General features: G+C 39.4%; 3 protein-coding genes across 3 annotated transcripts in view; all 3 read left to right on the top strand.

The window, feature by feature from the left end:
- LOC104757518 (mucin-2-like) lies at nt 4,409-6,667 on the top strand. Its single transcript, XM_010480263.2, has 2 exons — nt 4,409-4,497; nt 4,854-6,667. The coding sequence occupies exons 1-2, from the start codon at nt 4,440-4,442 to the stop codon at nt 6,506-6,508; spliced, it is 1,713 nt and encodes a 570-aa protein (XP_010478565.1). The 5' UTR covers nt 4,409-4,439; the 3' UTR covers nt 6,509-6,667.
- On the top strand, nt 8,735-10,088 carry LOC104757516 (transcription initiation factor TFIID subunit 8). Its single transcript, XM_010480262.2, has one exon. It carries the CDS (start codon nt 9,033-9,035, stop codon nt 9,861-9,863), a length of 831 nt encoding a protein of 276 aa, XP_010478564.1. The 5' UTR covers nt 8,735-9,032; the 3' UTR covers nt 9,864-10,088.
- The window catches only part of LOC104759585 (bifunctional aspartokinase/homoserine dehydrogenase 1, chloroplastic), a 5,663-nt gene continuing 2,882 nt past the window's right edge, over nt 10,780-13,560 (top strand). Inside the window, exons 1-11 of the mRNA XM_010482495.2 lie at nt 10,780-10,916; nt 11,025-11,223; nt 11,316-11,690; nt 11,824-11,912; nt 12,010-12,313; nt 12,432-12,484; nt 12,575-12,783; nt 12,862-12,949; nt 13,037-13,150; nt 13,261-13,359; nt 13,474-13,557. Of these exons, the coding sequence (XP_010480797.1) occupies nt 11,028-11,223; nt 11,316-11,690; nt 11,824-11,912; nt 12,010-12,313; nt 12,432-12,484; nt 12,575-12,783; nt 12,862-12,949; nt 13,037-13,150; nt 13,261-13,359; nt 13,474-13,557 (1,611 nt within the window). The 5' untranslated portion in view covers nt 10,780-10,916; nt 11,025-11,027. The remainder of the gene's footprint in view (nt 10,917-11,024; nt 11,224-11,315; nt 11,691-11,823; nt 11,913-12,009; nt 12,314-12,431; nt 12,485-12,574; nt 12,784-12,861; nt 12,950-13,036; nt 13,151-13,260; nt 13,360-13,473; nt 13,558-13,560) is intronic.

Genomic DNA, 13,560 nt, shown 5'->3' with positions numbered 1-13,560 from the left:
TTGAGGTCGGTACCAAGCTTGAGCTAGGTGCCAAGCTGGAGGTCGGCACCAAGTTAGAGATCGGCACCAAGCTTGAGGTAGGCACCAACTTTGAGGTCGGCACCAAACTTGAGGTAGGCGCCAAGCTTGAGTTCGGCACCAAGCTGGAAGTCGGCACCAAGCTTGAGTTAGGCGCCAAGCTGGAGGTAGGCACCAACTTTGAGGTGCAGGTCGGCATCGGTGAGAAGAGTAAAGGTCGGCGCAAAACTTGAGAGTGCAGGTCAGCACCGAGTAGAAAAGTGGAGTTAGCCATCAAGAATGAGATTTGCGGTTTCCAGCAAGAATGAAAGTTGAGATCTCCACCAAGTGTGAGGATGGTGAGCATGAGGGCGTCAAACGCGAGTGCGTTTAGCAAGGGTGTTGAGCGCGAGGACGTTGTCGTGAGGGAGCGAGCTTATGTTTGACATGCAACTCAGTTTTATATTTTTCTTAGGGAAAAGTGGCAGACGAGACGGACTCGCTGTACCTTTAAGTGCGGCTTTCGTGTCCGGCTTACCCTGAAGGTGCTTGGGGTTGGCAAGAATATGCAAGCCAGAGCTTGGCTTACTAGTTCAGACGCCCTCAAGCTAGTGCGAGACTTGCTCCGCTTTTTGCTTGGTTTTGAGATGTATTTTACAGAGCGAGACGTCTCTCGGCTTACCCTGTTACGTGTTTCGAATACCAAGTTTTAGGTTGGTAGTTGAGATGAGCTCGTCGTACCTTTTAGGTGCGGTCCTGGTGTCCGGCTTACCCTGTGGGTGCCCCGAGGTCGGCAAGAGTGTGCAAGTAAGAACTTGGCTTATTCAAACTTGACCGCCTGCTAGCTGAATGCGAGACTGGGCTCGGCTTTTTTTGTGCGGATTATCTCACTGCTGCATCCATGTGGAACATGTTTTAAATCGTACACCTGGCCAGGACGACAATGTAGAAGTTGGACCCTCGTTAAGACGGATTCGTTCTAGGGAGCTTGTTTGTGATTAAATGTACTCTTGCGAGTGTAATTTTTATATTTATGTTTTGTTATAGCTGTGTCTTGTAAAAGGCTGCCTACGTACCCTTGAAAAGGGATCAAGCCATTTGTAGTTCATTTTGCGAAGGGAGAGCTCGGTATGACGAGCGTTCTTTTTTTTAATTTTTTTTTTTTTGGCCCAAGGCGCCTTGTTATTCTTCGATTTGGCTGAGTTCCACGACCGGTTATCTTGATGGATGGTTTGACCTTGCGTCTTTTTTTTTTTACCTCGATGTACTTGTTAGCCCGGTGCAGTGCGTCGTTGAGAGTCAGAGGCTCGTATATGATAATATCGTCTTTGAAGCGAGACCCATATGTGAGAGCATTTCGGAGAGCGGAGATCGCAGTATCGTCTGCAATGGTGAGCTTTGAAACAACCTTCTTGAATCGTTCAATGAACTCTCTGAGCGATTCGTCGTCCTCTTGGTACATCGTCCAGAGATCAGCGTTAGATGCCCCCATTATCATAAAGGTCGAGTGGTGTTGCAGGAAAGCAGCGGTGAGCTCGTAGTAGCTATCTATCGAATTGGCTTCAAGACGAGAAAACCAACTTAGTGCGTCATGGGCTAAGTTTTCCACAAACATCTGACAGCATCCTGCATCGTATTCTTCAGGACTAAAGTGTGCTCGGTTGATTGCAACACTCATCGATGTTAAGAAAGGTTTTGGGTCAGTTAGCCTGTTTTACGGAATGAACTTGAACTTGTTGATGTAACAAACGCGGACGCTAGAGATTCTTGTCATGAAGGGTGAGCGTTGAGCCTCTATGAGCACCTTCTCCAAGTTGGGGGCAGCGCTTGTTGCTCGATGTATCTTGGCCGAGATGTCTTTTACGATCACTTCAAGTCGCTGGATTTTTAAATCCTTGTAATCTTTCAGGTTGTCGCGCAGATGGTGGTTCGACAGTGTTGGAGTCGGCTAGCTCCTACTACGCTTGCTACGACGGTGCGTTTGGTCTTGATCGGCGGGCGCTGCGTGTCTGGTGTGGTCGTCGAAGGATCCTTCAATGATGGACGTCAGTCGGCGTCTGTGACTCTCTGAGCGTTCCTCGACTGGCAGTGACAGGGGTGGTAGTGTGTCCAGGTCGGCAGGATAGCTAGTGTGTCGACGATCGTGCTTTCTTTGCTGGAGTCTGTTAATTTGGTCCTGCAATGCTTCTTGTGTTGCAACGAGTGCGTCGAGCTTCTCAGCTGTTCGTGTGTCCCGACTATTGATCTTGTCGAGGATAGTCTGCATCATATCGTCGAAGTTGTTCCTCTGTCCAGCAAGCAAGGGAGCTGGGAGCGCGGCGTTATCAGTGACAGTTGGAGCCACGGTTTGACGATGCTCGTGACGTGCGGCAGCAAGAGGTGGGATTGGCGCGTCGAGTACGGTATGCATCAGGTTGTCGAGTCCGCTCCTTTGTGATGTGGGCAAAGCATTTGGAAGGGCGGCATTGGGATGAGCGGCAGCGTTGGTGAGAGCAGCGCTGGGGAGAGCGACAGCGTTGGTGAGAGCGGCGCTGAGGAGAGTGGCGGCGTTAGTTACCAGCTGGTCGGTGGCAGGTCTAGGTCCAGCGTTTGCAGTTGCGAGAGGCTCGATGGGCGCGTCGGGCGCTGGCAGAGGGATCGTGCTCGGCAAGGAGCGTTCGGTTGAGATCGTCGAGGAGGGTAGAGGCGGGACAGTTTGTGTTCTCGTTCGCCCCAATCGCTGCTCTGTTGGTTGCTCTGTTGCTTCGTTGAGATCGTCGCTAGGATTTGTCATGGATCTTGAAACTTCGAGGAAGTGAGGACCGTTGGTATCGGTTCGTCAAAAAGAAGCATTCTGCTCTTGCCCCACGGTGGGCGCCAATTGTTTGTACTGGGGATTGCACAACACTAAGTAAATAAAGGTTTTCGGGGAAAGAGGGAAGTTGGTTCTTTTATTAACGATAAAAACGTGAGGTCGTCACTAACAAGAGTCATGATTGAGCTCGTCAGTTCACAGGAGAACTAACAAGCTTGGTGACTACCTCCGCTCAGGAAACCACTAAGGAAACCACTAAGCATTTTATTAAGGAAATATGGAATCGTGGAGTTGATATAAAACTAAGGAAACCACTAAGCATTTGTTTCTTCTTTTCTCTTCTCTGGTTTGGTTCGGTTATGATCTTATCAGCCAAGTACACAAACCATGATGATTGCATTCACTCTTCTGTTAACGTATCAAGGGAAACCAAATCAGTTTATGAAATGGAATCCTCAAAGCTCATCTGTAGTTTCAGAGGATCAATTGGTATTTGAGTAAAGTAATTTTTACCGGAGATGCAAATAACCGCCACAGTATGAGGATTTGAAGAAGAAGAGTGGAAGATATGAAGTTGGTTGGAGAATCAAAATCTGGGTTCAATCTGAAATTGAAAAGAGAATCCCTCCATTGAAGCCCAGTTTTGAGATAGTGAAGAACTGTGTGGTAGAAGAAGAACTGGGAGATTATTTTATTTCTTTATTCATTTTGCGACCAGAGTGACGATGATAATATATCTTCCCGTCTTTGTGAACTCTTTTAAAAATCCTTCAAAATAACACCTTTAGAGGTGAGATTTGTTCATTCCTATATTTCAAGTAAAAATATATCCAAAATCTTTCAAAATCAGTTTAGTAGTTTTAGAAAAATACTTATTAAGTTTGAATAACAGTAGATTTGATATAATTTCTAAAAATTCTTGATTGAATAACAAGGGATTGTGAATTATTTTGCATGATTTTATGTAAATACTAAATTCAATAACATTGGGTTTGAGGAGAGATTCTAAAATAAATAAAAAATTGAATAACAACACCTGATTTTAGAAAAACTCCAAAATCTTTTAAATCCTAGTTTCAATACCCCCTCTAAGTTCATCATTATAAATATATAGAAAGAATCTAATTATTTTCAACTATGACATGTGTTCAAAGATCCAAACAATATACAAAATCTATTAATTTTGACTATGACATTTATTCAATGATCCAAGATACATAATCTATTTTTCACAAGTATAATTAATCAAAATTAATAGATTTTGTATATTGTTTGGCTCTTTGAACACATGTCATAGTTGGAAATAATAATAAAAAACCTTTTAGACAAAATCTAACTATTATAGTATAATTAAATTAAAATAAAATTGTTTCTTAAATAAAGTAACCCAAAAGGCATAATAAAAATGGTAAGGCACAATTTTAAAAGGTTGTAGATTTATTCTAGTAATTATACTTCTGACAAATATATTATGATTATTATCTATCTTTGATCACTGAATAAATTTTCATAATTAAAAGCACTAGACAAAATCTGAAATTTAAGGTACAAGCTGTTTTTCCATCCCATATATATATGCAAACAAGACTAGCTAGTTCTCTCACTAAACCTAGTTCATCAATCATTCGAATACAAACACTGTTTAGCTATGAGCAACTGTTACTTTAGGACTTGTTTTCTTCTCTCCCTCTTGGTGTCCCTCTCTTGTAAGTATATGATTAGAAATTCATAAAAAAACTTAAATGTTTCAAGAGTTTGCATAATTGACCAATTATCTAAATTATGGGGGAATTGTTATTTATATTCAGTAGTTTGTGATAAATTTTGTTGGTTTAAAAGCTAAGCAAAAACCACATGGATAGACTAAAACATAGGCTATTTTGACTTTAATATACGTTTTAATGATGTATTTGTGAAATTTTAAATGACATCCAAAATTTTTCTATATTACGTCGCTACGGATCATATATGTGACTAATATTTCTCATTAAATTAATTTTTTAAAACATATATTACACTAGATTAACATCTTTGTTTTTTTTTTGTTTGAAATAAATTAAAGATCAAAGCAAAAAAAGTCAAGGTAAGGAAGTCGAAGAATGTATTGGCAAATGTTCTAGATCTCCCACTCCTTCCCCTTCTCTGAGATTTGGTGGCACAACTCCCAATGCCTCCCCATCGCTGAAACTAAGAGGCACAACTCCCAATGCCTCCCCATCGCTGAAACTAAGAGGCACAACTCCCAACGCCTCCCCTTCACTAAGACTTAGAGGAACAACTCCCAACGCCTCCCCATTGATGAGACGTGGAGGCACAACTCCCAACGTTTCTCCTTTGCTAAAATTTGGTGGAACAACTCCCAATGCTTCTCCTTCGCTAAGACTAGGAGCCACAACTCCCAACGCCTCCCCATCGCTGAGACTAAGAGGCACAACTCCCTATGCTTCCCCTTTGCTTAGACTTGGAGGCACAACTCCCAATACATCCCCTTTGATTAGACTTGGAGGCATAACTCCAAACACATCTCCATCGCTAAGACTTGGTGGAACAACTCCCAACGTCTCTCCTTCGTTGAGACTTACTGGAACAACTCCTAATGCCTCCCCTACGTTGAGATTAGGTGGAACAACTCCCAACCCGTCCCCTTCTTTGAGAATAGTAGACATAACTCCCAACGCTTCCCCTTCGCTGAGACTTGGAGGCACAACTCCCAACGTTTCCCCTTTGATGAAACATAGAGGCACACCTCCGAGTGTTTCCCCTTTGCGGAGAATTGGTGGCATAACTCCCGACGCTTCCCTTTTGTTGAGAATTGGAGGCACAACTCCCAACACGTCTCCTTCACTGAGATTGGGAGGCACCACTCCCAATGCTTCGCCTTTGCTGAGACTTGGAGGCACAACTCCCAATGCTTCCCCTTTGCTTAGACTTGGAGGCACAACTCCCAACATATCCCCTTCGCTGAGACTTGGAGGCATAACTTCAAACACATCTCCATCGCTGAGACTTGGTGGAACAACTCCCAACGTCTCTCCTTTGTTGAGACTTAGTGGAACAACTCCTAATGCCTCTCCTATGTTGAGATTAGGTGGCACAACTCCCAACGCGTCCCCTTCTTTAAGAATAGCAGACATAACTCCCAACACTTCCCCTTCGCTGAGATTTGGAGGCACAACTCCAAATGTTTCCCCTTTGATGAGACTTGGAGGCATAACTCCCAACGCATCCCCTTCACTTCAACTTGGAGGCAAAACTCCCAATGTTTCCCCTTCGCTAAGACTTAGAGGCACAACTCCAAACGCCTCTCCATCGCTGATACTTGGTGGCACAACTCCTAATGCCTCTCCTTTGTTGAGATTAGGTGGTACAACTCAGAATGTTTTCCCCTTTTTGAGAATAGCAGGCACAACTCCCAACACTTCCCCTTTGCTTCGACTTGTAGGCACAACTCCCAACCATTCCCCTTCACTGAGACTTGAAGGTATAACTCCCAACACTTCCCCTTCGCTAAGATTAGGAGGCACAACTCCCAATGTCTCCCCTGCTCTAAGATTAAGAGGTACAACTCCTAACGTGTTCCCTTCGATGAGATTTGAAGGAACAACTCCCAATGCCTCCCCTGCTCTAAGATTAAGAGGCATAACTCCCAGTGCATCCCCTTCGATGACACGAGGAGGGACAACTCCTAACGCTTCCCCGTCGCTAAGACTTGGATGAACAACTCCTAATGTTTCTTTGAGACTTAAAATCATAATTCTCAATGTTTCTCATTCATCATATAATTAATTAATATGAATAAAACTGATCAATTTATTTACCTTTGTTAATAATGTAATCAGTTCCCAAATGACATTGCTTAATCGTATAATTATCATATTTCCCAAAGAATTTCAAATGTATGACCAACCTCCAAAAAAGATTATAGATCGAAAAACCAAAAATTGGTTTAGGCATATAATAATCTACATATAATTATCACTTGTAATGAGTATATAGATTAATTTTAATCTATATTATTATTTTCACAGCATTTTTTTGAAGAAGGCTTGGAGTTAAAACTTATTTACAGACAATGCCACTGTAATTAAAACATTTAATACAAAAAAAATCAAATTAGGAAAATCAAGTATGGAAATATATATTTCCCTAAATATCTGAACAACATCAATCTCTATTTTCCTTTTCAATTACAAGTTTTAAAATATTTTAATGAAAAAAAAAAACTAGAGTATCTTACCTTATTTAATTTCGATTTTCCATAATTGGTTTGACATTATACATGTTTTCCATTATACATGTTTTCATTATACATAAATTGTTTAATATTTTCTATGCTAAAATGGATAGATCAATTGATGTCAAAATGGGTAGAAAAAAATATAAAAATAAACTAATAATGTATGATTTTATTACACTATATATATATTTCGTTTTAACCTCCACAAATGATATATGTTTTTTGACTAGAAAAGATGTGTCATTTATAGAGTTATGATGTCAAATACAAATATATATATCCTGTTGCACAATTTAAATAGTGAATACATCAAATTTAGTCATATGAGTAATATCAATAATATTACTAAATTTGTGATAATAAAACTAAATCTGTGTAAATACAGATTTTAGCAATTTAACATATGCACAATACTAAAAAAGTAACAATAATTTATGGAAATTTTTTTTATTCACGGGTCCAAACCTAAACTAAAAATAACCATAAGAATGTGATGGGAATTAGGTTAATATTAGTACACTTATATATTTTTGCGGGCTGGTTTAAAAACACAAACAACATATTTGAAACTTAATTTTCTATGAAAGGTGTTAAAAACCAACACTAACCCGTTACATCATACTCAGATACAAAACTAACTATTTTTTTAATAACTATTTTTTTTATCCACGGGTTCAAACCTAGACTAAAAATAATCATAAGTATGTGATGGGAATTAGGTTAATATTAATACACTTATATATTTTTGCGGGTTGGTCTAAAAACACAAAAAAAAATATATTTTAAAACTTAATTTTATATGAAAGGAGTTAAAAACCAACACTAACCCGCTCCATCATACTCATAGACAAAACTAACTAACTTCAAATTGGTGAATAAAATTTAAATAATTTTATACTAACTACAAAGTATTATACATATTAACAGATGTTTACTTTCACAACAACTAATTTTGATTGATTAAATTCCAAAATAAAAGAATTTTGGATTAATTAAATTTCAAATGAAAATAATAATTTTTAAATAGATAAAGAAAATAAAATTACAAATATCTTAATATTATTGTAAAAAATTTTAAAACATATATTTGAGCCAACATAATGTCTTTTTAGTAAGTTATATAAAATATAAAAAAATACATAATCCCGCGGTGTACTGCGGGTTAAAATCTAGTAAATGTCTTAAAATGTGTACTGCAAATGAGTTCAACCGTTGATTTGGTCTGCAAGTCAACGTAGTTCTCTTGTTGGATTTTATTTTATATTTGTAATAAAATATGTATTTCCAAACAAGAATTAATAATATATTAGTTTTTGAAAAAGAAAATTCTTATATTTAAATATATAATTTTAGATACTATTATAGATATATTATTAATATTATATTTTTGTATTCAGTTATTCAACTTAATGATCAGTAGTAGTTTATTCAATTCATTCAGTTTCTTCAGCTCATTTTTAATTCAATTATTCAACTTATTCAGCTGATTCAGTTTGTTAATTTGCTTTGACGTGTATGGTGGCATAAGGTGTTTTTGATGGAGCTCTTAAACTTTATTCAATCATGTTTGGAGAAAGTATTCACATGGATTCTTAGTTCTTAGGTCTTCCTGAATAAGGTTTGGTCTATTGATTTTTTTAATGCTATATTTTGTAATATCTCTATTTGTAATGATCCAAATCCTAGATCGGATGATATAATAATCTTCAAAGTTCGATAGGTTATATGACGGGACCGAACAAACAAGGGTCTCATTCACGGTTCGATGGGTTCAACCGGCAGATCGGTTTACAGTTTTTATAAATCAATGTTAACCTTTAGACTGATATTTGCGATGTAATAAGATCTTGGCTTCGTGGCTTGTACGTGCTGATTATTTAATCAAGCAACCAATGCGACGCCGGTTCGAACCTCACGATTTAGGGTTCTTTTTAATAAATCCAACCTTTACAAACTCCAATACGCCTCCTTGTTTCTCGATCCTCTCAAAAATCTCCACCACCAATGAAGCGACGCCGTAACTCCAAACTCAAATTCGAAGAACCCTCCGACCAATCACCGACAACCACGGCGGATTTCACCTTCACTCTCACCAGACTCGCCGTCAGTCAAATCTGCCAATCCATTGGATACAAAGCCACCGATTCATCAGCTCTCAACACGCTAACCGTAACCACAACCAAATTCTTACAATCCCTCGCTGGACTCGCGTCGTCGTTCTCAAACGCCGCTAATCGTACGGAGTCGAACCTCTTCGACGTCGTCAACGGTCTCCAAGACATCGCTCTATCTACCTCCGACTGTTTCCCCGGCGGCTCTACCGTGCACGATGTTGAATCCCACTGCTTGATCAAATCCGCTGTTGTCCGTAACCTCTCTGATTTCGTCAAGTATGCTCCTGAGATCCCTTTCGCTAAACCGTTACCTAGGCCGGAAAGAGACGGATCATCATCGGGAAGAGATTTGGATCACGAGGCGGTGACGGTGACTCGATCTGTGGAGTATGTTCCAGCTTGGCTTCCGCCTTTTCCTGACGCTAGTCTCTACTCCGATCGGTGTACAAAGGATGGATCTGATCACTTGTGGGAAAACTCTGTAACCGTTATTGATCGTGAAAATTTGATGGACAGTTTGAAATCTGAGAGTTGTAGAGGTAGAAAAAGCGGAAGATTACCTCAGAGGAGAGCGAGAGTGAGATTCAAAATGGAACGAGATTGTAGTGATGGTGATACCAGGTGGCGCCAGGATAATGACGCTGAATCTGGCCGCGATGTTGAGGTGAAGAAGAAAATTATAGAAGAATATATTCACTGTGCCGGCGAGTGGCCGATTTAAGTATATAGACTAGTGACTGGTTTGAAAAAAGAAAAACAAAAACCGTGAGGTTTAAGATGGATTCGAACCGGAGACGCTTGAGGACCCGTGCATTTTTGCTAATTGGTATTATACCGCACGAGCTGCATCTCTGAAAGTTTCAGCTGACCCAGTTGTTATGATTTTATACACTATTGATATTTTGGTTACTTTATTTCTTTCTATGAGATTATTAACTTTTAAATATTCAGACGTATAGTGGAATTATACATTTCATTTCAATAGTTTTTTCGTTTTGCCAAAATGAAAGAAAAGGGAAATTATTGAACCAGCCCGGTTTTAAATGAACTTTTTAAGTTGATCTTAACTTGTTTAGTCATTGGAACCAGCACACAAAGTGAACAACGGATTGGTCGCACAAATAGGTGTTTTGTTCATGAATATGATGTGAAGTGTGGTTTTTTTGGAAACTAGATTGAGAACATTGACTAGATTAGTTGTTTCTAAAAAACGATTTGGGGAAAAAACTATGTACAATTGTTTGTTTCATTTTTCTTTGTTGCTTAGGAAACTTTCTATAGTGTAACTTTTTTTTTATTATATAATAATAATAATGCAAACTACACAGGTTGGTGGGTTAAAAAATGTATATGAAAACAGAAATGTCATGTGTTTTTCCTTCTCACCAAATTCAATGTGTATAAAGCTTTTGTTTATGCTACTTGACGACTCTAGTGTGGCTGGTATAGACACATTTTATGCAGTCTTTTTCTAACATTCATTTTCACAAAGACCCAATTTAATCTCCACCGTCCATGTTTTAGAAAGTAATACAGCACGTACACGTGTTGCCCATCGAGTTTTGAGGTACACTGTTTCATTACCCCCACAGCCCCACTATGGATTCATATATATATGCACAACAATAACAAGTCGCCTTCCTTCTCAAAATTTACTGAAAGTGCCACTGTTTTCGAGTTTGTTGGTTCTCCGATCTCGGCGGTGTCTTCTTCTCCTCCGGTGGATATTCTCGTTTTGTTTAAACCTCCGGTGGTAGTGTTTGACTGAGCTACGGTATGATTCTGCTTCTTCATTTTATTTTGGATAAATTTGTCGTTGTATGGAGTGAGTATTCCACTTGTTTTTGACTTTAGAAATCGGATTTTTTTTAAATTTCTACAGGATATGCCGGTGGTTTCTCTGGCTAAGGTTGTTTCTTCTCCGGCGATGGCCGGAGATTTTTCTGTCCGCGTTCCGTTCATTTATGGGAGACGACTAGTGTCGAATCGTGTTTCTTTCGAGAAATTGAGGCGCCGGAATTGTATAGGTCACTGCGTAAGAAGCGAATTGCAGAGTCCTCGTGTCGTAGGTTCCGTCACAGGTTTGAAACTCCGACGTTGATTTTGCTTGTTAATCTGAGAAGATTTGTGATTGTTTTGTTGATGGTGATTTGTATTTTTTTTATTTGAATAGATTTAGCGTTGGATAATTCAGTGGAGAATGGTCACCTTCCCAAAGGAGATTCGTGGGCTGTACACAAATTTGGAGGAACTTGTGTGGGAAACTCAGAGAGGATTAAAGATGTTGCTGATGTTGTAGTTAAGGATGCCTCTGAGAGGAAGTTGGTGGTTGTGTCAGCGATGGCTAAAGTCACTGATATGATGTATGATCTCATTCATAGAGCACAGTCTCGCGATGATTCCTACCTGTCTGCTTTGGCTGCTGTTCTTGAAATGCACCGAGCAACGGCTGTTGACTTGCTTGATGGAGATGAACTTGCGAGTTTCTTGGCTCGGTTAAATGATGATATAAACAATCTCAAAGCAATGCTTCGTGCCATTTACATAGGTACTGGTTTTGTTTTCTCTTTCTCAATGCTCATTTCATATTGTTAGGAGGAGTTATTATGTAGTTGAATTGGATTGTTATATGTTCTTCTGAAATCTTATTCCTCCTGTTATGAACTCTTCTATCTCTGCAGCTGGTCATGCGACAGAATCTTTCTCAGACTTCGTTGTGGGTCATGGAGAGTTGTGGTCTGCTCAGATGTTAGCTGCTGTTGTGAGGAAGGTATAAAAGTCTTAGATGTTGTGCTGCGAGAATATCTTAGAACTAGTTGTTCTGGACTTTTACCATTCTTACATTCTTGTGTGCATTTTGGTTTTAGAGTGGATTGGACTGCACCTGGATGGATGCAAGGGATGTGCTTGTTGTTATTCCGACGAGCTCTAATCAAGTCGATCCTGACTTTGTGGAATCAGAAAAGAGACTGGAAAAGTGGTTTTCCCTGAACTCAGCAAAGATTATTATAGCAACTGGCTTCATAGCCAGTACACCGCAGAACATCCCAACAACTCTCAAGAGAGATGGGAGTGACTTCTCTGCAGCTATAATGGGTGCTCTGTTTAGATCTCACCAACTCACAATCTGGACAGATGTTGATGGCGTGTACAGTGCAGATCCAAGGAAAGGTATGTGCAAGCATACATTTACCTGCCATATAGTTAGGAGTAGTTATTGAGCCATGGCAGGCGTGTGTTCCTCATTATGTTTGTCTATTCTTATGCTAATATAAATGTTTCGATGCAGTTAGTGAAGCTGTTGTACTGAAGACTCTTTCTTATCAAGAAGCTTGGGAAATGGTAACTTTCCAACCTCTTTCTCTTGTTTAAATGCCTAGCTTTCCAGAATCGTTGTTTACACCTAACATTCATGTTGATATGCCTGCGCAGTCTTACTTTGGGGCAAACGTTTTACATCCGCGGACCATTATTCCAGTGATGAAATATGACATCCCAATTGTGATAAGGAACATTTTCAACCTCTCTGCCCCTGGAACAATGATATGTCGGCAGACTGAAGATGAGGATGGATATAAATTAGACGCTCCTGTCAAAGGATTTGCAACGATTGACAATTTGGCTCTTGTAAATGTAGAAGGGTGAGCTGATGGTGGATATTGTAATACATACTCGCTGATTATTTTATTTCTTATACAAACTTTGCATTCTTTTTATAGAACTGGAATGGCTGGTGTTCCTGGTACTGCCAGTGCCATTTTTGCTGCTGTCAAGGAAGTTGGAGCTAATGTGATTATGATCTCACAGGTCATCTAGTTCAACTTTCTGATTTCTTTCATTGGTTATGTCTTCCCTTTTCAATTGTAGGTTCTTAATTAATATACGTAAATCCAGGCTAGTAGCGAGCATTCTGTATGCTTTGCTGTACCTGAGAAGGAAGTTAAAGCTGTTTCTGAAGCATTGAATTCCCGATTTCGTCAAGCTTTGGCTGGTGGCCGCCTTTCCCAGGTACCTATCTCTCTTTTTCTTTATAGGATATCAACTATATTATATTATTATTGTTAAGGCATCGGCTTTTTCTCCCAACCTATGGTTTAATTGTTTTTTTTTTTTTTCAGATTGAAATCATCCCAAATTGTAGCATATTAGCAGCAGTTGGCCAGAAAATGGCGAGCACTCCTGGTGTTTCTGCCACTTTTTTCAACGCGTTAGCAAAGGTAAGCAAGTGTAGTGTTTGCAAAGAAAATCGAATGACGGTTCTATCGTTCATTTCGTATCCTTTTTGTGCTAAGAAGCTCTGCTGATACATTGCCATTCCTAAATAACTGCAGGCCAATATCAACATCCGTGCTATAGCTCAAGGTTGCTCCGAATTCAATATTACAGTAGTTGTCAAGCGTGAAGATTGCATTAGGGCA

The sequence above is a fragment of the Camelina sativa genome, chromosome 17 (assembly GCF_000633955.1).
Source record: "Camelina sativa cultivar DH55 chromosome 17, Cs, whole genome shotgun sequence".
Classification (NCBI taxonomy): Eukaryota; Viridiplantae; Streptophyta; class Magnoliopsida; order Brassicales; family Brassicaceae; genus Camelina; species Camelina sativa.
The sequence above is the reverse complement of the archived record's forward strand: the minus strand, read 5'-3'. Positions and strand labels throughout refer to the sequence as shown.